The 24,114-nt window shown below is 50.9% G+C and overlaps 1 protein-coding gene across 1 annotated transcript in view; it reads left to right on the top strand.

The window, feature by feature from the left end:
• Positions 1-13,545: 13,545 nt before the first annotated feature.
• LPCAT1 (lysophosphatidylcholine acyltransferase 1) overlaps positions 13,546-24,114 on the top strand; it is a 162,412-nt gene continuing 151,843 nt past the window's right edge. Inside the window, exon 1 of the mRNA XM_065398971.1 lies at positions 13,546-13,854. Within this exon, the coding sequence (XP_065255043.1) occupies positions 13,546-13,854 (309 nt within the window). The remainder of the gene's footprint in view (positions 13,855-24,114) is intronic.

Here is a 24,114-nt window from a genome sequence, read left to right as displayed (position 1 = left end):
ACCTGGTCTTGGGGCTTTCCCACTCGTTGGCACACCTCACAAGACCGGACATAATTAGCAACATCCTTGCCCATTCCCTCCCAGTGGAAGGACTTCCCCAACCGGTCTTTGGTTCTGTTCACCCCAGAATGGCCACTGGGATGATCATGGGCTAAGCTCAAGAGTTTTACCCGATACTTAGTGGGAACTACCAGCTGTCTTTGAGGATGCCAGTCTTCCTGGTGCCCACCAGAAAGAGTCTCCTTGTATAAAAGTCCTTTTTCTACAACAAACCGGGATCGGTTAGAAGAGCTGAGAGGCGGTGGGGTGCTCCGTGCCGCCGCCCAAGCTTTTTGAAGGCTGTCATCTGCTTCCTGCTCGGCCTGGAACTGTTCCCTTGATGCTGGAGACATCAGTTCCTCCTTGGACTGTGGACTGGGGCTTGGTCCCTCTGGAAGCGATGCAGGTGTTGGGGCTTTTTCCATTGACTGTGAACCGCTGTCCGCTGGTGCACTATGTGGTATTTCAGGCTCTGGCTGAGCCTCTTGGGTAGGGTTATCTGCTGCTTCCGCCAGTTTAGGCTCGCTGGTGCCCTCTGGCATTGGAGTTGTAGACGGGGTTGCAAGCGCTGGACTCAGTGCTGGCAATGGTTTTGGTGCTGGTTGCGTTGCCAGTTCCGGTTCTGTGACTGGCTTTGGCTGGGTCTCTGGGATTGGATCCACTACGGCTGTTGCAGTCGTTGGCAGGGGATCCGGTTCCACCACCTGGTTTTGGGTCTCCGGTAACACAGACGGGGCCCTGGTGAACGGCTCAGGAACAGGGATGGGGGTGAAAGCTTGCTTAGCCTGGCTGCGGGTGACTATTCCCACCCTCTTGGCTAGCTTCACATGGTTGGCCAAGTCTTCCCCCAGCAGCATGGGAATGGGATAATTGTCATAGACTGCAAAAGTCCACATTCCTGACCAGCCCTTGTACTGGACATGCAACTGGGCTGTAGGCAAGGTTACAGACTGTGACACGAAGGGTTGAATTGTCACTGTAGCCTCAGGGTTGATGAGTTTGGGGTCCACTAGGGATTGGTGGATAGTTGACACTTGTGCCCCAGTGTCCCTCCAAGCGATAACCTTCTTTCCGCCCACTCTCAAGGTTTCCCTTCGCTCCGAGGGTATGAGAGAGGCATCTGGGTCTGGGGTTCTTTGGTGTGATTGGGGTGTAATGAACTGTAATCGGTTGGGGTTCTTGGGGCAGTGAGCCTTTATATGCCCCAGTTCATTACATTTAAAACATCGCCCTGCTAAGGTATCACCGGGGCGATGTTGGTTGATGGAGACTGGTGTGGTGGGGTGAGAAGGCGTCTGGGGTTTCCCTTGGGATGTGGGTGGGGCCTTGGGTTGTCCCCGGTGATAAGGTTTTGTTTCGGCTTGCCCCTTCTGATATTCGCTCCAACTGCTACTAGCTTTTTTCTTTTCTGTCACCTCCACCCATTTGGCTCCAATCTCCCCCGCCTCGGTTACAGTTTTGGGCTTCCCATCTAGGATGTACCTTTCTATTTCCTCAGGGACACCCTCTAAAAACTGCTCCATTTGCAATAGGAAGGGCAACTCTTCCGTAGATTTAACATTTGCTCCTGATATCCAGGCATCCCAATTTTTCCCAATGTGGTAGGCATGTCGGGTAAATGACACATCAGGTTTCCACCTTAGGGCTCTGAACCGCCGACGGGCATGCTCAGGTGTTAGCCCCATTCTGATTCTGGCCTTGTTTTTAAAAAGTTCATAACTGTTCATGTGTTCCTTAGGCATTTCAGCCGCCACCTCTGCTAAGGGTCCACTGAGCTGCGGCCTCAGCTCTACCATGTACTGGATTGAAGGGATGTTGTATCCAAGGCAGGCCCTTTCAAAATTTTCTAAGAAGGCCTCAGTATCATCGCCTGCCTTGTAGGTGGGGAATTTCCTGGGATGGGAAGTGGTACCTGGAGAGGAGTTGTTAGGATGGTCTGATGCACCCTGCCTAGTCCTTGCTGCTTCCAGTTCCATCTCTTTTTCTTTCAGCTCCATCTCTCTTTTATGGGCCTCCTGTTTGGCTTTTTCTTCTCTTTCTCTCAGCTCCATCTCTCTTTTATGGGCCTCCTCTTGGGCTTTCTCTTCTCTGTCTCTCAGCTCCATCTCTCTCTTGTGGGCCCCCTCTTTGGCTTTCTCTTCTTTGTCTCTCAGCTCTATCTCCTTTTCTTTCAGCTCCATAGCTCTCTTGTGGGCCTCCTCTTTAGCTTTTTCTTCTTTGGTAGTCATTTTCCTGGTTTTCTTGTGCTGGGTCACACCCCTCTGCAGTTGACTGAAACTGGGATGTACTTAGCTCAGGCTCCTGCTGAGTGTTGCTGAGTTAACAGAGACTTTCTAACAAGCTACTCCCGAGGATGTAAAAAGAAAAAAAACACAATTCAGATTGTAAATTACCTTTACCAGATCAAAGTTTGCTCACTTATTGAACCGTTCTCTTAACAAAGGACCTCGTTAAAAAAACTTAACACCTCTGCCTTCAGGCAAGGAGAGATAAGATATGCATCTACCTTCAGCTCTGCTCTCCAAGCAGCTAGAAGGAAAAAAAAATCTCTTACTGGCTTTTGGGTTTAAAACGATCCCACCGCTGTGCCACCATGTCAAGGCTGTATCCCTACTTTGAACTTTAGGGTACAAATGTAGGGGCCTGCATGAAAACTGCTAAGCTTATTTACCAGCTTAGCTCTGGTCCGCCGCTGCCACCATCTTAAGAATTCCCTCCCTGGGAAGCCTTGAGAAACCTTTCACCAATTCCCTGGTGAATACAGATCCAAACTGCTTGGATCTTAAACAAGGAGAAATTGACCCTTCCCCCCTCCTTCCTTTCACCAACTCCTGGTGAATACAGATCCAAACCCCCTTTGGATCTTAAAAACAAGGAGAAATCAATCAGGTTCTTAAAAAGGAGGCTTTTAATTAAAGCAAAAGGTAAAAATCATCTCTGCAAAATCAGTATGGAAAATAACTTTACAGGGTAATCAAACTTAAAGAGCTCAGAGGAATCCCCTCTGTCTTAGGTTCAAAGTATAGCAAACAAGGAAAGCACTCTAGTAAAAGGTACATTTACAAGCTGAGAAAACAAAGTAAATCTAAGACGCCTTGCCTGGCTTTTACTTACAATTTTGAAATAAGAGAGACTTGTTTAGAAAGATGGGGAGAACCTGGATTGATGTCTGGTCCCTCTCAGTCCCAAGAGCGAACAACCCCTTAAACAAAGGACACACACAAAAGCCTTTCCCCCCCCAAGATTTGAAAGTATCTTGTCCCCTTATTGGTCCTCTGGGTCAGGTGTCAGCCAGGTTACCCGAGCTTCTTAACCCTTTACAGGTAAAAGGATTTTAGAGTCTCTGACCAGGAGGGACTTTAGTACTGTACACAGTATGGCTGTCACCCTTCCCTTTATAGTTATGACACCCACACATCCCGTTTCTACGAGGCACTGCATTCCATCCTTGGTGCGGCCGCCACCACTACCCCACCACTGACGGTGGACTCTGAGGATGGGATATTGTCCACGGCCGGTTCCTCGGACATGTTAGTGGACGGGGAAGATGAGGAAGGAGATGAGGAGGACGAGGCAGTCGACAGCGCTTACCAAGCTGATTTCCCCGACAGCCAGGAGCTCTTCATCACCCTTACAGAGATGCCCTACCAACCCTCCCCAGCATTTAACCCGGACACAGATTCAGGGGAAGGATCAAGCGGTAAGTGCTTTAAACATATAAACCTTTATTTTTTACAAAACTTGAATATTAAGACTAAGAACAATCTGTGATTCATGATTTCTTCCCCCTGGGCGCTTAAGTAATCAGTAACAACTATTTAAAAAAAATCAAACAGTGTCCGGTTGTGCATGATTGTGCTGCCCAAGCTGCTCCACTCTTTAGTCCCTGCTACTGCAGCTATATGAAAATCCTGTCTATATGTCCGTGGATAGAGCAGTAGTCCTCCACGGACATCTCCACAAAGCTCTCCTGCAAGTAATGGGATAGCCTGTTCATCAGGTTCCTGGGGAGAGCGGCTTTACTTGGTCCTCCGAAGTACGAGACGTTCCCGCGCCAGGAGACAAGCAGGTACTCTGGTATCAGTGCCTTGCATAGCATGGCGGCATAGGGCCCCGGTCTCTGCAGGCTTTCTCGAAGCATCCGTTGGATCTCGGTGTCCGGGATCCTCATGAGAGTAATGTCGCTCATGACAACCTGCTTTGAATTAGGTAGGGGACTGTTAGTATTGGGACTGCTTGCAACAAGTTCCTTTACAGAACTGTGACCGCTGGTTTACAGCCACGCGGTGGGGGCGGGAGAGGGCCAGCATCCAGGGATCTTTCCCTGGCACATCCGCGAGGGGGTGGGACAGGGCCAGAGTTCCTGCTTGGCCGATTGCTGGCAGCACAGACTGGCAGTGCTTTCAATGTGAAAGGAGGCCAGTGGTACTCCTAAAGTTTTAATCAGCCACAAGTCTACGGCTTACCATGTTTGCCTGCTACAGAGAGTACCGTGTCCTGCCCCGCTTCCCAGATCGGCAGTGCAAAAGCCCAGGCACTGAAGGCGAGGTTCAAAAATTCGACCTTGTCCTCAGTGCGCATGTGATAGGTGTGGTTCATGGTCTTGTTCACAGAGAAAGACTATGTTCTTGATTCACAACTACATTTATCTTTCGGAGGAATTCACTGCCTTTTCCTCATTCCCACAGCCACATCTGCAACTGTCTCCCAACCCAGCCTGGCATCACACTCCCAGAGGCTAGCGCACATTAGGTGGAGGAAGAAGAAGACACGAGAGGACATGTTCTCAGAACTAATGGGCTGCTCCCGAGCCCAGGCATCACAGCAGAACCAGTGGAGGGAGAATTTGTCCCAAATGCACCGGACACACATGGAACGTAAGGAGAGGTGGCGGCAGGAAGACCAGCAGGCGACTCAAACGCTGCATGGACTTCTGAGGGAGCAAACGGACACGCTCCGGCGCCTTGTTGATGTTCTGCAGGAACGGAGGCAGGAGGACAGAGCCCCGCTGCAGTCTATCAGTAACCGCCCTCCCCCGCCACCAAGTCCCATACCCCCCTCGCCCAAAGTCCAAAGAAGGAGGGGCGGAAGAGTCCGTGAAAACTCTCACTCCACCCCTGCAGACTGCTCAAGCACCAGAAGGCTGTCATTCCCCAAAATTTGAAAAGTCCTTTCCTGGCCGCCTCACCCAAGCCCCCGTCCAAGTTTCACCCCCCAGTTTCATGTGTGGTTGTTAATAAAAAATACGTTTCTGTTCATTACTGTTTCAGTCAGGCTCTTTTGAGGGAGAGTCTGTCTGAAGGGGGGGAAGGGGCTTGGTAATTGGACAGGACAGTCACCTTTAGCAGGCTACAGAGGCGGGGGCAGGTCCAGCAGCAGGGCACATACACAGTGCAGTGACTAGTTACCCTGGTCAGTCTGGGAGGTGGTTTTCATGTTCTGTGGGGGGCGGGGGGGGGGGTTAGTTGCTCTGTGACTTTGTGGCGGGGGAGGGCAGTTACAGATCGTATGCAGCGGTCCTTGTCCTGGATCACAGAGCCACGCAGCAGGGGATCTGTAACCCTCCTCCCCCTGCCATAAAGTCACATAGCCCCCACATACACGCAGTCCCACTCAGGAGGGCTGGCAGGCTCCGTTGAAACAACCAGTCCGCCACTGTGAATCCTGTCATTCCTGGAGTTTAGAAGGATCATTTGCATCAGTACACTACACCCGCTCCCCACCACAGTCTGCGTCCCCGGTTTCAAAGATTCCCGCGAAAACAGTACTAAAGACAACGGTGTTCACTAACAAAAGTAAAACTGATTTTATTTTTTTGGAAGGGGGTGGAGGGGGTCTGTAACTGGAGAGGATAGTCATCCTTAACTGGGTAAAGAAACGGGGGCAGGTTCAGCTTCTCTGTACAGAAACTTAAAAGTCACTGGTTACCCTGCTCACTGTGGAACCTGGCTTTCAAAGCCTCCCGGATGCACAGCGCGTCCCGCTGGGCTCTTCTAATCGCTCGGCTCTCTGGCTGGGCGTAATCAGATGCCAGGCTATTTGCCTCAACCTCCCACCCCGCCATAAAGGTCTCCCCCTTGCTCTCACACAGATTGTGGAGCACACAGCAAGCAGCTATAACAATGGGGATATTGGTTTCGCTGAGATCACAGCGAGTGAGTAAGCTTCTCCATCTCCCCTTGAGACGTCCAAAAGCACACTCCACCACCATTCTGCACTTGCTCAGCCGGTAGTTGAAGAGTTCTTTTTCAGTGTCCAGGGCGCCAGTGTAGGGCTTCATGAGCCAGGGCATTAGCGGGTAGGCTGGGTCCCCAAGGATCACTGTAGGCATCTCCACATCCCCAAGAGTTATTTTGTGGTCCGGGAAGTAAATACCTTCCTGCAGCCGTCTAAACAGACCAGAGTTCCTGAAGACGCGAGCGTCATGAACCTTGCCCGGCCATCCAACGTTGATGTTGGTAAAACGTCCCCTGTGGTCCACCAGTGCTTGCAGCACCATTGAAAAGTAGCCCTTTCGGTTGATGTACTGGCTGGCCTGGTGGTCCGGTCCCAGGATAGGGATGTGAGTTCCATCTATAGCCCCACCGCAGTTTGGGAATCCCATCGCGGCGAAGCCATCTATGATGACCTCCACGTTTCCCAGGGTCACTACCTTTGAGAGCAGTACCTTGACAATTGCGTTGGCTACTTGCATCACAACAACCCCCACGGTAGATTTGCCCACGCCAAACTGGTTCGCGACAGACCGGTAGCTGTCCGGCGTTGCAAGCTTCCAGAGGGCTATGGCCACTCGCTTCTGGACAGTCAGGGCTGCTCGCATCCAGGTGTCATTGCGCTTCAGGGCAGGGGACAGCAACTCACAAAGTTCCATGAAAGTCCCCTTCCGCATGCGAAAGTTTCGCAGCCACTGGGATTCATCCCAGACCTGCAGCACTATGCGGTCCCACCAGTCCGTGCTTGTTTCCCGTGCCCAGAATCGCCGTTCGACAACATCCACATGACCCATTGTCACCGTGATGTCCTCGGAGCTGGGTCCCGTGCTTTCTGAGAGGTCTGTGCCCCTCTCAGAGTTCAGGCCCTCACCGCGGTGCCGTAGCCTCCTCGCCTGGTTTATCTGCATCTGCCTCTGGGAAAGGTGGATGATAACCTGCGAGGCGTTGACAAGTGCCACAACTGCAGCGATGGTCGCAGCGGGATCCATGCTCGCAGTGCTGTGGCGTCCGCGCTGTCACTGACCCGAAAAGTGCGCGAACTGATTTCCCGCCGGCGCTTTCAGGGAGGGAGGGAGGGCGGTAGTGACAGATGGATGACGACAATTACCCAAAAGCACCCTCGACCCTTTTTTTTTACCCAGAAGGCATTGGCGGCTCGACCCAGAATTCCAATGGGCAGCGGGGACTGCGGGAACTGTGGGATAGCTGCCCACAGTGCACCGCTTCCAATGTCGACGCTTGCCCCGTTAGTGTGGACTCACAAAGTCGAATTACTGTCCTTAGTGTGGACACACAAGTTCGACTTTGCAATATCGATTCCACATATTCGATTTAAGTGAAATAGAAATACCCTCGTAGTGTAGACATACCCTAAGTGTTCTAGGAAAGGGATGGATACTACAGGACAGAAGGTTTAGGGGAAATTCAGGACTGGGTGTGTGTTGGGGTCATCCTGTAAGTAGTAACCTTACTTACAGGCTGGAGACCTGGGTGGGGCTGTTACATTGTAGGCAAACTGCTGGGGTCAGAGTGCTGAACCAGGCTGCACAGCACATATTCAGGGAACTGCATGCTTGTCTGCGAGCTGTTGGTGTCCAGGCTGTGAGAAAAAGCAGCAAAGCATTTAAGGCTCACAGGGTTACAGGGCAGGTGGTGACACAACTTGTCTGGGTTGAAACTCAAATCATGACCACGATATACTAACTGCAGCAGCTTTATGTCTATGTAACTTGAGTCAATAAAAGTTGGTAGTGTAGACATGGCCTATGTGTGCTATTCTTCTTTCTCCCCTTTTGTGTGTGTTTGTCTTGTTTTGTCTTTTGGGAAACAGGATCTTTAACAACAACAGCAACAATGACAGCTAGAGCCCATTCCAACTAGCTTCTCCTCTTTTTCCCCAAAAGGACAGTTATTGTCCTATTTAATAACATCTAAGAGACTGCCAAACAAGGAGGGTTTTTTCTTCTAAAAACTTTCTTCAACTAAAGGCAACAAAGGATATTGTTAAAATGAAAGTCTTACTTAATACTTTCCATTTCAAATGCTTTAACTGTTTTCCTTTTTTTTCTGTATCTTTAATAAAAGGTAAAATGATGTTTAATTGTGTGTTTGCCATAGTATTAAGCAGGCTGAGGTCTCTATATACCAAACCCTGCGTAACACAGTTTAATGTTGGACAGTGACTGGGTTATGTAAACACCTTTTACCCTTTGAGTTTGGACCATGTATTCATTCTAAATGAATATAACACCACATTCCTCCCACACACACACATTATAGACCGGTACTTAAGGAGTAACTCATCCTGATCTCTGGTTTGATTCAGTGGTTTTTAATTACACACTCCTGGGCAGGAGTGTCACCAGCTTTTTTGCCGCCCTAGGCGGCGGAAGGTCCCGCCCCCAACAGAGGTGGCGGAAGGTCCCGCCCCCGAAATACCGCTGACAACCGAGGCGGCCAAAGATCTGGCCGCCGCCCCCCAAATGTTAGCGCCCTAGGCAACCGCCTAGGTCGCCTAATGGGTTGCGCCGGCCCTGCTCCTGGGCATTGTAAGTTAATACTTTTATTGCAAATGCAATAAAAATTCTGAAAATACAGAAGGCATCAGGATCCAATGGGTTTTTGGCCAAATTTCTACAACTCATTAAGAAATATTTATAGTGAAGTGTTTCCTATAAAATTGACATTCAGAGATGGGCAATGAAAATGATTAGAGGAATGGAAAATTTCCATATGAAGATTGATTGAAAAGATAAAGACTCTTTACTTTAGAATGGAGATGAGTAAGAGGACCACTAATAGGCATAATGCAACCTTTAACTGAGCTGGTTAGGAAGAAGCTTGCCCTATGGTCAAGATGTGATACACAGGTTCCTCAGCAAAGGGGCTCCTTTTCTTTGCAAACAACTCTCACCTCAGACCTAACAAACTCACTACACCAGACATGTCTTGCAGGATATTTCTCCATAAAGAATAGCATGTAAGGTATCTACAGAAAGCTTGTAACTTGTTAAGATTCATAATCATTGTGAGATGTATGCATGGGTAACATTTAAGTAATAATGTAATTATGCTGAAAATATACTTTATGGACTTGGAGTAAAAGTTAATCAGGGATAAAATGTCTCAGTGATGGCCCATTCACGCAGGAGGGAGTTGTCACTCTGTCCTGTTCAGCTGATGATGTAATGCAAGGCTTAATGGTCTAGCTTGCCTTGCTCTATCCCAAGGCTTAACAATGGAAAACCATCAGAAACAACTGAAACCACTTGGAGATAAAAAAAGTAGTATTATAACAGACAATCACCCTGCATAGGAATAAATACAAAGGACTATTTCCGTATAAGAGAGGGTTTGGAAAAGCACTCTGTATCCTTTCATCTTGGGGATTGGGAACAGTCTCACAAAAAAATTGGATCCTGGTTCCTGTGAAGCCTGTCTACTTTATTCCTTAGGAAAGGTGACTAATTAATAACTGTAGACCCAAGTTTGTGTTTTATTATTTTATTTTGTATTTTAACCATTTGTTTCCACAATTCTCTCTTGTTTCTAGTCAACTCTCCATTTTTTCTTCAATTCTTTCTTTTGTTTTATTATAAGTATTGAACAGTGTTGTGTGTTATAAAGGAGCAGTGATTTAAACTGGTAAACTGAGTACACTGCCCTTTGGGCAGTGCTGAGGATCTGGGAATTCTGTGAGTAGCCAGGGAAAGGGGCTGGATATCACAAAGGAATGATTCAAAGTGACTCTGGGACTGGGTGCACCTATTGTTAATCTGCAAGAAACAGGTCTGGCATTGCCCAGAGAAGAGTGCTTGAGTGGCTGAAAGGCTGGTGGTATAAGGGAGCTTACGCCCAGACACCACACACCACACTGTTTTGCTGGTGACAGGAGGAGGTAACAAGGTGACTCTCTGTCCTGGGTGTCCCAAGAATGGCCACACAGGTTATTCTATAGCTGCCAAATTTAGGGTTTCTTGTACCTTCCTCTGAAACATTTGGTACTGGCATCTGTAATACAGGAAACAGGACTAGAAGGACCATTGGTGTGATCCAATGGCAATTCCCTTGATCATATTTAACCATCTTCTATTCTATCCTGTCTCTAGACAGGGCACATCAAAATCTTGCTGCTTTTTCCTTCACATTTACAAGATCCAGCCCTTTTTCTGTCTTCATCATCAAAATTCAGTTTCAAATTATCTTCCATCTTGACCCTAGAATGGGCCAGGTAATAGGCTGGCAGTCCAGCACTTCTTTTTGAGGATGCCATCTTTGTTTCCAGAATCTCAGCTTTCATTAAAAAAAAAAAGTAAGTTTTAAAAATATTTCTAGCTCTTATGATTGCACAGAAAATTTTGAAAACACAGAACAAAAGTAACCAATTCAATTATGTGTGCCTTAAACTAAACCATTTGAAACAATAGCTCTGAGAGGTGTAAACTGCCCAGTTACCTCAAAACTCCAATACCCCCACAGCAGCCCCCCAACTCCATGCCCCCAAAACAAAACCTTAATCTCCACCTGAAGACAGCCTGCTCTGTCCCCCAAAACAAACACCCAACTCCCCAGGGAAACAACCCCTCCCCCGAACTCAAATACCCAATTATAATTTAAATGTCAATATTAACTATTGCATTGATTTCAAAGTATTTAAGACATGTGAAAAGGATCACAGATCTGTATAATCTACCGCAGCGGTTCTCAACTGTCCGTCCATGGCCCCCTGGGGGACCATGAGCCCTTTCAAGAGGTCCATAGGGCCCTGTGGCTGAAACCCAGACCCCGAGCCTTAGCGCCCCCCGTGGGGCTGAAGCCCTGATCCCCACCAGCGCCCTCTGCGGAGCTGAAGCTGGGAGGCACAGGGCTGAAGCCCCGATCCCTGCCGGCGCCCCTGCGGGGCTGAAGCCCTGATCCCCACCAGCGCCCTCTGCGGGGCTGAAGCTGGGAGGCGCGGGGCTGAAGCCCCGAGCTCTGTTGTGTGGTGGCACAAACAGCTCCCTGGCAGAATTTCCTATCTAGGCTGTACTGATCATGCTCACCGGAACTGAGCAGGCTCTGTAGGTAACTGCTATTGGTGGGAAAATGTGCCTGCTGCTGTTTTTGCCATTACACCGGGCAGTGTGGGGCAGCTGCTGCTCTGGCTGGTGCCATGGAGCAGGCAGCCACAGCATTCCCTCCTTTCCTGCTGGTGCCCCAGGTTGAAGCTGGTCCTCAGCTCCCGAGTCCCAGCCCCCTTTGCTCCTGCAGAGGCAGCCAGTAAGAGCCGCTCCGGTGGGGAGACCCGGCTCTGTGGCTGGCAGACCCCTCCAGGAACAGGGACCCGTCACCCAGCACACAGCCCCTAGTACCCCTCTCCCTGCACCCTGAGCTACACCCTCCCTGCACACAAACCCAGCTACCCCCTTCCCTGCACCCTGAGCTACCTGCACAGCCCCTAGCCACCCCCCTCCTTGCACCCACAGCTACCCAGTGCGCACACAGCCCGATACCCCCTCTGCACCTTGAGCTATCCCGTCTGCACGCAGCCCCTAGCTACTCTTCTCTGCACCCTGAGCTACCCCACTGCCTGCACACAGCCCCTAGTTACCCCATCCCTGTGCCCTAAACTGTTGAGGTGAGTCGGGGGTGGAGGTGGCACTCCCTGGACTGCTGGCCCCTGCTCCCACCCAATAGAAGTCAAACTACGCCTATGCCCAAGGCCCCTGCCCCCTTCCCCCCCCGTCCCCGTTCCCGGGACCCTGGAGTTTTTATAGCATGTCGAGCAAGGCCTCAGAGAGAAAAAGGTTGAGAACCCCTGTGAATGGTGTCTCATTTTAGTACTATCAGAGGATGGTGATTGAGAGAAGACAGCCACTTTTTCCCCAATCTGACCTGTAGAGCCAAAAGTTTAGAAACAGCCCAGAAGGCATTTGAGCCCCCAAGGGAGGGGAAGCCAATCCCACAGTCCCCAGCTGGCAGCATTACCAACCTTGGTAATTTTTTGCAGATTGGGCCACATTGAAAGGCTATAGCAACAACTGAATCTGCAATAGCTGACTTTCTGGGCTACAAATTACTTTATGAAATTTGGATGATTTTACTTATAACTTGGCTGCTTCCCTGTCCCTGTGTCTTTGCTGCAACCTGGCGGCCTTTCAAATCAACAGACACTGAGATGCATGCACAGCTTGATCAAAACCACCTTTGCCAGCCAGCACAAGACATGATGCAGCACATGTACCATTGGGAACAGAGCCCTGCCAGCTATGGCAAAGCAGGGCTTCCCATTGGCCGCTATTTGGGGGGTGGCTAGAGTTTTGTTTTGAGGGGGTTGGAGAGGCTGTCTTCCACTGGGGGTTACGGTTTTGTTTTGGGGACATGGAGGGCTGTTCCAGAGGTGGGTTTGGGTTTTGTTTCCCAGGAGTCGGTTCCAATGGGGTTGTGGTTTTTCTTCTGGGAGCGGGTTGGGGGGCTATTCTGGGGGAGTTGGGGGGAAGCTGATGTGGGGTGGGGTCCGTGTGTTGCGGGGGGGGAGGAGGAGCTGCTGCAGGGAGGGGAGCTGATGCTGGCTGGGTCCAGGTGTTGGGGGGGGGCTGATGCGGGCTGGGTCTAGGAGTAGCGGGGGGGTCTGGGTCCGGGTGTTGCGGGGGGACGGGGCTGCTGCGAGCTGGGTCCGGATGTTGGGGGGGGGGGAGGAGGAGCTGCTGCAGGGAGGGGAGCTGATGCTGGCTGGGTCCAGGTGTTGGGGGGGGGGGGCTGATGCGGGCTGGGTCTAGGAGTTGCGGGGGGCTGACGCAGGCTGCGTTCGGGAGTTGCGGGGGGGGGGACTGATGCGGGCTGGGTCTAGGAGTAGCGGGGGGGTCTGGGTCCGGGTGTTGCGGGGGGACGGGGCTGCTGCGAGCTGGGTCCGGATGTTGCGGGGGGGGGGGAGGAGGAGCTGCTGCAGGGAGGGGAGCTGATGCTGGCTGGGTCCAGGTGTTGGGGGGGGGGCTGATGCGGGCTGGGTCTAGGAGTTGCGGGGGGCTGATGCAGGCTGGGTCCAGGTGTTGGGGAGGCTGATGCGGGCTGGGTCTAGGAGTTGCGGGGGGCTGATGCAGGCTGCGTTCGGGAGTTGCGGGGGGGGCTGATGCGGGCTGGGTCTAGGAGTAGCGGGGGGGTCTGGGTCCGGGTGTTGCGGGGGGACGGGGCTGCTGCGAGCTGGGTCCGGGTGTTGCGGGGGGGGGGTCGCCTCCCGATTCCCGGCGGGTGTCGCGAGCTGCCTCCCCCACCCGTAGAGACGAGCTCAGCAGCAGCCGCCTCGGCGTCCAGGCGCATGCGCGGGTCCCCGGGAGGGCGGGGCAGGCGAGCGGCGGCGTTGGTCCGATCCGGGTCGTACATCCTCTTGCTGCCGTCGCCGCCGGTGGGATCCGGGCTGCGCAGCATCCTCCGCCGCGCCCCCCGCTCCGCCGCGCCCCCGCCAGGACCAGCCCGGCCGTTGCGCGCGCCCTACCCTGCGATGAGGCTGAGCAGCCGCGGCCGGGGATGCTGCGCGGCGGGCGGCAGAGAGCGCGGCCCGCCCCCGCCGCCGCCGCGGAGCCCCTTCGTGCACCAGCTGCGCCTCAGCGCCCTGCAGAAAGCCAAGGTGGGTGCCCGCTTCTCCCCCTCCCCCCGCCGGAGTGGTTGTGCCTGTCTGGCCGCGCTGGGGCGGGGATCCCCGCTGCTGCCTTGCGGGGCCCCGCCGGGGTCACAGGGCGCATGGCCCGGCTGAACCGCTAACGTGCTGCCCGCCCAAAGTGTTGCCGCCTTCCCCGCGGGACCCCGCCTGGCTCACCAAGCCCCTGCCGGCCCGGGGCGCTTGGCAAATCCTCTGCACTGCGCTGGCCCCAGTGTGAGCCCCAGAGGAAAGACTTGCTAGAAACATCTAGTTTACGTGAACTGCTTAATAAATGGACTAAGGGGGAAATTTGAAAACAAACATCATTCAACACATCTTTTAACAGGCAAAAAGTCTTGTGTGTGTGCAAGTTTATATTCACAGGAGTTGTGTGCAAGTAAGAATTTTTTATACAACATTTGTCAGCAGTGACTTGGAGGTGCAAGTTTTAACCCAGTGAAATAAATACGTTTCATCATCGTTTGGTTTTCATATTTGTGAGGGGCTAGCTACATTATTGCCTACCACATTGCTCATAAATTTCCCTGAGTGCATGGATAATGTATGTATTCTTTTGCATGCAAAATACATCCCAAGACAAGAAAACAGTGATAAAGAAACAAATGTTTCCAAATTAAAAGTGACCTTTTTCTAGATTGGGGGTGGGGTGGGCTTGGGGGGATTGTATGATTTGAGAAGGACAGTTGGGAGAATTGCCTTTCATAAGCTGTAGACTATGGTGACACTTTGAATGTTTGCAAGTTCTTTCTTGGTTAAGCCTTTTTTTTTTTTTTTTTTTTTTTTTTTACTTTAAGGATATGGTGTTTGAGTAATGCATTTCACTAAAAAGGAGTGAGCCATCCATGCAGCAGATGGGTCATTATGACATGAAAGTTAATAGATCATGAAAATAATGATTTTGTTTTGTTGTTGTAACCACATGGTAACAAAATATCGTCATTGGAAGTAATGAACTTCTACTCTCCTAGTAGAATTTTGAAAGGAGATATTCTTAATTTCCTAAGAAATTATATATTCCTCTTGGGTGCAAGTATAATGTTTTTCAGATGGGAAGTCAAGAATTCAGAAGTAAGTAAATGCCAGAACTAAGGTAGCCTATGCAACTTTAATTCAGTGCCCTTGTGAGCATACAGCTTCTAATAACATGACTGCTTACTGTCTTTTCCACTGGACCCCTGCCTCATTCAGTTCATAAAACGGATGGTGCTCACTGAATGAATAGCTATTCATTATTTCTTTTTATCCTTGTCATTCAGTGTGTGGCTCCAGGCTTTATTAATGGTCTGCCATTCAAACTCTGCACTAAATTAATTTCCTCATGGCATTTTCTTCCTAAAGCATTCGTCACTAACATCTGAGTTTTCACAAACATTAGTAAACTACCTGACAGGGATATTGTAAAGATTAAACTGTTATTTTTAAAGCTGGCTGAAAAAGGGAATCCCTTTCTGTGAAAAATGTTGCATTTAAAAAAAATTGCATTTGAATTCTGCTGAAAATGTGAACTATTTTTACGGAATGGGATTTAAAGCAAAATTTTGATTAGGGCGAGTGGAACCAGAATTTTCTGGCTGCCTCTTCTCCCCCCAGGCTGTTGCCACTTCCCCTTGTTAAATTGACAAGAGCCTTCCACTGGGCTGCTGAAGAGGCAGAGCACTTCAGCACTTTGACTCCCCACCTTCTCCTTAGGCCTGGGGAAAAAGAAGCAGACCACCTGGTTTCTTTTCCTCTCCCAAAGTTGGAGAGGAGGTGGGGAGGCAAGGCAGAGAGAGGGGCAGAACACCAGGGCACTCTTTCTCCCAGAGCTAGCCCTCCTGGAAATCTTTTGTCAGTTTCACTGGAAGAAAGTGAAATTGACAACAGCAATTCAGGCAGGCAGCCATGGAGCCATCATTTCTATTTTCTCAATAGAAAACTGAAATAGGTTGGCAAAACTGAAATTTTTCTCAAAGAAAATTTTGGTTTTGACAAAAGGGCATTTTCTGGCAGAAAAGCATTTTGACAAAAAACTTTCAAGGAGCTCTAGGTGTTTTTCCTAATTTATGATCTTGGCGAAGACTCCCATCTTTAAAGTGTTGACTGATTTTGGATGCGCAAGCTGACATGCCTTGGGCTTGATTTTTTGGATAGTATTTAGGGGTTTTTTTATAGCATTTTATATGTTCAAAATACAGCTCACAGGTACTTAAGTGGTAGATGTGAGGCTCAGCCCTTCTGCAAATGAGGCCCCAAGATGTCCCAAGTTAAACAATCATCAGATGATGCTACCTGTGGAAAAGTTTTTGGTTTAAGTCACTTTCTCAGCATTACATAGAAACTGTGAGGCACTGACAAGGACAGATTTCAATTTAGGGTGGATTCAGATGTTTTAACCAACCTTTTCTTTCTTACAATCTCTGGCCTCATTCTCTACCTTCTTATGGCTCTGTGGGAGGGATGTCCTGTTCCTGCTGGTGCTAGAGGAGGAGCCTGATGATGGTGTTGCATGGCTTCTGCTTAGCTGTTGCTGGGAGGGAGAGGAAGTGGTGTGGAGCTCTCTCTCCACCCCATTCACTCCCCAACTGTTTCTGCTGACTGACTGCATGCCTCCAGCTGCCTGGGGCTATGCAGCATAACTTCCTGCTTCCTTGCAAAATGCATGTGGGTACATGTGCTCCCCCTTGAACTTTCCACCCCTTTCTTCCCTCAGCCTGCACTGGGCTGGTGGGCCTCCTTCTGTCTGACCACCAGCCCCTGCCCCCCACTTTGTTTCGCTGTTCTCACCCATTTTGCATTGGTCCCCCCTCCCAACCTTGTGATTTGCTGCTCCCACCTGTCTGTCTCAGGCAGATCTGTCCCCTTTGCAGCTCTCTGCTCCTGCCCATCTGTCTCATGTGGGTCCCCCCCACCTTTGCAGTTTGCTGCTTCCATGGGTCCCCTGCTTCTTTGTGGTTCAGTGCTCCCATCTGTCTATCTCATATGAGTCCTCCCAGCCACCCTTGTGGTTTGCTGCTCCTGCCCATCTTGTGTGGTGCCTCTTGTGATCGCCTCTCTCCCACTGTTTGTTGCTGACTGCCATTCCTAGCCCACTTGTCCTGTGTATTTGTGCATGCCTGTACTTGTTTCTCCCTTCCCCATTGTGATGTTCCCCTCTGGTGTTGTCTGGACCAGTGATCTGCTAGGCCACTCCAATCCTTGACTCTGGGAGCCAGCCTTACCCTGTTCTGCTGTGAGAACCCCCACTCCTGGACTGTTCACGCATAGCCTCTGGCATGTAAGCTGCTCCCAGCTACTTGCAAGCGAATGACACTAGCCAATATCTCCGGTCCCAGACGCAACCCTAGGAACCTCCATCTTGCAGTGTCCAGTAATGCCTGCTGGACGCTGCAAGCTTATATAAAAAGCAACAGAGGGTCCTGTGGCACCTTTAAGACTAACAGAAGTATTGGGAGCATAAGCTTTCGTGGGTAAGAACCTCACTTCTTCAGATGCAAGTAATGGAAATCTCCAGAGGCAGGTATAAATCAGTATGGAGATAACGAGGTTAGTTCAGTCAGGGAGGGTGAGGTGCTCTGCTAGCAGTTGAGGTGTGAACACCAAGGGAGGAGAAACTGCTTCTGTAGTTGGATAGCCATTCACAGTCTTTGTTTAATCCTGATCTGATGGTGTCAAATTTGCAAATGAACTGAAGCTCAGCAGTTTCTCTTTGGAGTCTGGTCCTGAAGTTTTTTTTGCTATAAGATGGCTACCTTTACATCTGCTATTGTGTGTCCGGGGAGGTTGAAGTGTTCTCCTACAGGTTTTTGTATATTGCCATTCCTGATATCTGACTTGTGTCCATTTATCCTCTTGCGTAGTGACTGTCCAGTTTGGCCAATGTACATAGCAGAGGGGCATTGCTGGCACATGATGGCATATATAACATTGGTGGACATGCAGGTGAATGAGCCGGTGATGTTGTAGCTGATCTGGTTAGGTCCTGTGATGGTGTTGCTGGTGTAGATATGCTGAGCTCCAGTTCATTTGCAAATTTGACACCATCAGATCAGGATTAAACAAAGACTGTGAATGGCTATCCAACTACAGAAGCAGTTTCTCCTCCCTTGGTGTTCACACCTCAACTGCTAGCAGAGCACCTCACCCTCCCTGACTGAACTAACCTCGTTATCTCCATACTGATTTATACCTGCCTCTGGAGATTTCCATTACTTGCATCTGAAGAAGTGAGGTTCTTACCCACGAAAGCTTATGCTCCCAATACTTCTGTTAGTCTTAAAGGTGCCACAGGACCCTCTGTTGCTTTTTACAGATTCAGACTAACACGGCTACCCCTCTGAAGCTTATATAAGTTCGTCAATTTAGCAAAAAAATTGATATGTACCAGGCTTGTTATCTCAAATGGAGTCTCTGACACACTTCAAACCAAATGCACTGCTTCAGGTAGAATAAACAAACAAAATTATGAACTACAAAGATAGATTTTAAGTGATTATAAGTCAAAGCATAACAAGTCAGATTTGATCAAATGAAATAAAAGCAAAACGCATTCTAAGCTGATCTTAACACTTCCAGTGTCCTTACAAACTTAGATGCTTCTCACCACAGGCTGGCTGGTTACTTTTCAGTCAGGCTCTCTCCTTTGATCAGCACTTCAGTCGCTTGGTGGTGGTGTCTCTAGATGTAGGTGAAAGAGAGAGAGCATGGCAAAATGTCTCTCCTTTTATCATGTCCTTTCTTTCCTCCTGGCTTTGCCCCCACCCCCCTTCAGAGTCAGGTGAGCATTACCTCATCACAGTCCCAAACTGCCCAAAGGAAGGGGGTGACTCCCTTGAGGATCTAAGAGATTTTTTTGTTGTTGCCTAAGCCAGTGTCCATTGTTCCTGTGAGGCTGGGCTGGGTTTGTCCCATCCATGCCCTGACAAGGTGTGAACTGCCTCTCTGTTCTTGGAGAGTTTTTGCATGGGCTTGCTTTAAGCCATGAGGATACATTTTCCGCCTCATAACTATATACGTGAAATTAAACCTTACTCTAACATTACCTTAACAGTTACTATAACATCACTGTAACAGCCATGCTCAGTGCATCATGAGCCTTCTGAAGACACCGAACATGACAAACTTGCATTGGATACCACACAATCATTTTATAAAGATGAACATGTGGGTGCTGAGTGTTCCCCCGAGTTACAGAGCGTCACACCCATCTACTGCACTTCTCTGCTTATATATTCTCCCTCACTCCCAGTGCAGCTCGAGTCGATCGTCTTTCCCCACATATTGTTTGCTCTATTCCCTATCATTTGTTTGATTAACTTTGCATTTATGCCTTCTTTACGCATACGCAGGCTAGTGGGGAGGAGTGGTTAGCCTCTTCCCCTCTCCTCCTCTGGTGGCTGTTCCCCTCACCTGAACTTGATGGCGGACCTGGAAACAGCCATGGGTGAGGCTTCTGCTCCAGCAGCTTTGTCTGTGGAGGGAAGGGAGGCGCTGCGAGAGAATCCCTGGCCACTATCATCACTCCACTTTGGCTCTCTCCGCCATCTACCCCCAGGTCTACGACCAACACCTTTTCCAGTGTCGTCATCATCTCCACCAGGAAGGCTGCGGAAAACACAGACATGGACTCCACTGCCAAAACTGTGACCACCTATGGAGCCCCCTCAGGCAGCAAGAAGGACCATGGCACAATAAAAGGAAAGAGCCTGCCCAGAAGGCTCCTTCTGCAGCAGTCGTTGCTACGACTGCTGCTCTGCTGTCAGCTGCAGCTCCCCCTCCACCCTTCTGTCCCTTCCACCAGCTCTGGGGGTGCTGCCAGAGCTCATGGCTCCCAACCCAGTAACCATAACACCTGTTACCAAGACAGCAAGCACTGAGTCCATTGTGGTGCCCACGCCTGGTGCTGTGGAGGAGCCCCCTGACTGCGTCCCTCTAATTCCTGTGATTGATGGTGCTGCCCTCAGCAGTGTGGCCACTGTGGACCCCAATCTTATTCCTGACCCTTTCCCTTTATGGCACTCCAGGGTGCAATCCAGACCAGTGAGGGGCTATGTCACCCTTGCTCTGCAAACTGGGGCGCCTCACAATTCTTTGCTGCTGTAGCTCCCAACCTTGTAGGTAACACCCTGAGTGTCTATGTATAGCTGCATCCTGCCAGCCACACGTCAGTCACACTCTGGCTTCCACCAGCCTTGGTTACCACTTGCGGGATGACACCAACCCAGTCACAGATTTCCCCCCAAAATGTGTATTCTGCACTATCCAACCCTCTCCTGGAACCGTAGTTTGTTGCAACTCTAAGGAATCAAGTCTGCTACTTTTAAATGAAGTTCCCAGACAACTCACAACACTGGATTAATTTTAATTAAAGAATAAAACAAGTGTATTTAACTACAAGAAGTTAGGTTTTAAGTTAGTACAAGTATAAGGCATTACATTCAGAAATGGCTACAAGAGAAATAAAGATAAAACACTTCCTAGTACTAACTTAACAAACTAGACTTGGTTCAAGGTGAAGTCTCTTACCCCGTTTTCCAAGTAACACTGCTGACCAAACTCTCAGGGGAGGGTCTGCTCCCAAAGTCCAACAGCTGTTTATTTTGTCATCCTAGGTGAAAAGGAGAGACATGAACAGGGAGAGATACCTTGGGGAGTTTTGCCCATTGCTCTTTTTGGTTCAGTCACCCTTTGAAATGTAGTTTCCTGAGGGTTATCCCCAGAGGTGAGCTGGAGCCGGTTCGCAGGAACCGGTTGTTAAATTTAGAAGCCTTTTAGAACCGGTTGTCCAACCGGTTCTGAAAGGGCTTTTAAATTTAAAGTGGCGCCTTAGGCGCCAACTCCGTGAGCTCCGGCAGCTCCCGGCCCCAGCTCACCTCTGCTCCGCCTCCTCCCCTGAACGCTCCGCCCCGCTTCCCGCGAATCAGCTGTTCACACGGGAAGCCTGGGAGGGCTGAGAAGCAAGCGGCGGCTTCGCACTCAGGCCCAGGGAGGCGGTGACAGAGTGAAGGTGAGCTGGGGTGGGGGAGTGCGAGGAGGGCCGCCCATGTCGCGGCAGGTAACCCCCTGCTTCCCCCCAGCTACGCTACCCCGCCCCTAGGAGCCAGAGGGACCTACCGGATGCTTCCCGGGAGCCTCCCCAGGTAAGCACCGCCGGGACTCCCCACCTTGCCCCCCGGCAGGTCCCTCTGGCTCTTAGGGGCGGGGCGGGGTGGGCACCCACTCCGGTGGCCCACGAGACCCTCCTGCCCGGCCCCTGAGCTCCCGGCCGGGGAGGCTAGTCCCCGGCTGTTCCCCCTCCCCCGCAGCTTCAGCTCGCCCTGGCGCATGCTCTGGGCGGCTGGCTGCGAGCTCGGCCTGACCCGGTGCTCCAGCCGAGCGGCGTGGCTGTAGCACCGCCAGCCACCAGTGCTCCACGTGGTGCGCGGTGGCGGCGGCCTGGCCCGGCTCCAGCTGAGCAGTGCGGCTGTAGCGCCACCAGCCACCTCCAGGCAGCGCAGTAAGGGGGCAGGGAGTGGGTGGGGGGTTGGATAAAGGGCAGGGGAGTTCGGGGGGGTGGTCGGGGGTGGATAGGGGTCGGGGCGGTCAGAGGGCGGGGAACAGGGGGATTGAATGGGGGCAAGGGTCCCGGGGTGGGGGCAGTCAGGAAGGAGCAGGGGTTGGATGGGGCGGTGGGAGGTAGTCAGGGGCAGGGATTCCAGGGGCAGTCAGGGGACAGAGAGAAGGGGTGGTTGGATGGGGCAGGGGTCTCGGGGGGCCATCAGGAATGAGAGGAGGTGTTGGATGGGGTGGCGGGGGGCAGTCAGGGGACAGGGAAGGGGGGTTGATGGGTCTGGGGGGGCGTCAAGGAACGCGGGGGATTGGATGGGGCAGGAGTCCCGGGGGCGGGGATGGGGCAGGAGTCCCGGGGGCAGGCCACGACCCCCTTGTGGGGTGAGGAGGGAACCGGTTGTTAAAATTTTGGCAGCTCATCACTGGTTATCCCTAGATAAAGGTAATTCGTGCTGTGAAGTTGGAGTCAAGGAGTCTGATGGTGAAAGAGGTTCCATGCTGCTGTTTGCTAAAATGCAGATCTGTTTGTTTCTGCCCCTGTCCTTAACAAAGAATGGCCATTTGATGACATACCCTGAGTCTTTGCAGATGCCAATTACTCTAGACCTTGGGTGGGGGGTACTCTGTGATCCTGTGACATTCCTCAGGAGATTGATGCCAATCCACATACTGAAGCCAGATGGTGGCTGGAGATGGGAGGGCAGGCTGTACTTTAGGCACTCATCGAGTTTTCAGGTGGCCTGACAACCTTGTTGTCCCTAGACCGATGGTCTGAGGTGCTGGGGGTTGCTGATGTGCTAGGTCACCTGCTGCATCTCTGGGTCTGGGTCGGAGGGACTCGACCTCATTTACTCTGGTACTGGGCCTGAAGCGGGTGTGATTCTATCAGCAGGCATCCACCTTCCTCAGCATCTTGGATCCTTGCAAGTGTCTGGTTCTAGGTGGGGAATTTAACTCCATCCTGTCAAGTATCAGAAGGGTAGCCGTGTTAGTCTGGATCTGTAAAAAGCGACAGAGTCCTCATGCGTCTGACGAAGTGGGTATTTACCCACGAAAGCTTATGCTCCAATATGTCTGTTAGTCTATAAGGTGCCACAGGACTCTTTGTGGCTTCTAACTCCATCCTGAACATGCTGGACCATGTTGGGAGATAGAAGTGCCAGACCACTGTGGATATTCTCATGAAGATCATTGACCATTACTTCCTGATCCACCCACCCAGACATCTCTACCAATTTGGCTTGGTGGAGGAGACTCTATCATGCCATTTGCAGCAGGATCACTTCTACGTCTCCTGTTTTAACATCTTGTGGGCCCTCTTCTTGGACCACCACCTGGTGGTTGTGACAGTCTCTTTAACTTCTGAGCAGCCACGGCCAGCCAACTGGCATTTCAACAACAGCATGCTGGAAGCCATGGCATCCTTCTGGGAATTCTGGCTGGTCTTGTGCGGGCAGAGGCACATCTTTCCCTAGATGCAGAGGTGGTGGGATGTGGGGAAGGTAGGTGCCTGGCTCCTCTGCCACGACTACACCCAGGGAGCCAATTGGAGGAGGGGTTTTGTGATAGAGCATTTGGAACGGGAGGTTTTGGAGCTGGAGGGCCACCTGGCTGCTTGCCCTGGAGATCCATCCATCTGCAGAGTGTGTTGGGAGAAGCGGGGTGGGCTCTGGGTTCTAAATTGCCATGGGCCAAAGGTACTTTTGTTCAGTTGCAAATCCACCTCCTTCAGGAGATGGATTCTGATTCCCACTTTTTCTATACCTGGAGAGGAAGAGCAGTGCCAAAAATCACATCTCATGGCAGGGGTCGGCAAGTAGTGATGCATGAAAGGTTGAGCACTTTCTATGCTAACTTCTTCTCCCCACATCTGACCGATGCTGATGCTTACAGAGTCCTTTGGGGTAAAATCCCTATGGTCAATGTAGGTGACAGGGACTGGCTGGAGCTTTCTCTCACTCTGGCCAAGTTTTTGGAAACCCTTTGTCTGATGCCCACCAATAAATCTCTGGGTGTTGGTAGGCTGAGGATGGAGTTCTGCCCCATGTGCTGGGATATGTTGTCTTGGACCTGTCCTGTTCACCCTGCTGCCAAAGAAGGGGGACCTTGATGACCTGAGGAATTGGCGTTTGATATTGCTACTCAAATTGCAAGATCACATTGAAGGCTGTGTCGCTGTGGCTGAAGTCCATGTGGGCAGACATGGTCCACTCCAACCAGACCTACGCTGTTCTGGGCCAGATCATCTTCATTCATCTAGTCCAGGACCTTCTTCATGTGGTGTGTAGGGATGGTCTGTCACTTGCCCGCCTCTCCTTTGGTCAGAAGAGGGTGTTTGACATGGGGGATCAGGGTATCTCATGGACATTCTGCTGGTGTTCAGATTCCTCCAGTTGATGTATACTTCTGAGGAGTGTTTGGTCAAGCTCAACTGGATCCTGACCGAGCCTGACATCTTCAGTCAAGAAGTGTGTTCAGGCTGCCTGCTATGTGACCAACTGTATGCCAATATCATTGAGCCCTTCCTCCATTTCCTCTGCTGCTCTCTCGGTGTTCGCTTTTCTGCCACTAATCCCTTCCCACTGTGGAAAATTGTCTGACTGTCTGCAGAAATGGATGGGGCTACTCCAGTACCTTTCCCTTCGTTGGAGGGTGCTGGTTATCAACCAGCTCGTCCTGTCCATGTGCTGGTACCAGTTCAAC

This window comes from Emys orbicularis, chromosome 2 (assembly GCF_028017835.1).
Source record: "Emys orbicularis isolate rEmyOrb1 chromosome 2, rEmyOrb1.hap1, whole genome shotgun sequence".
NCBI classification, from domain to species: Eukaryota; Metazoa; Chordata; order Testudines; family Emydidae; genus Emys; species Emys orbicularis.
Note: the sequence above shows the minus strand (reverse complement) of the source record. Positions and strands in the feature narration are given on the sequence as shown.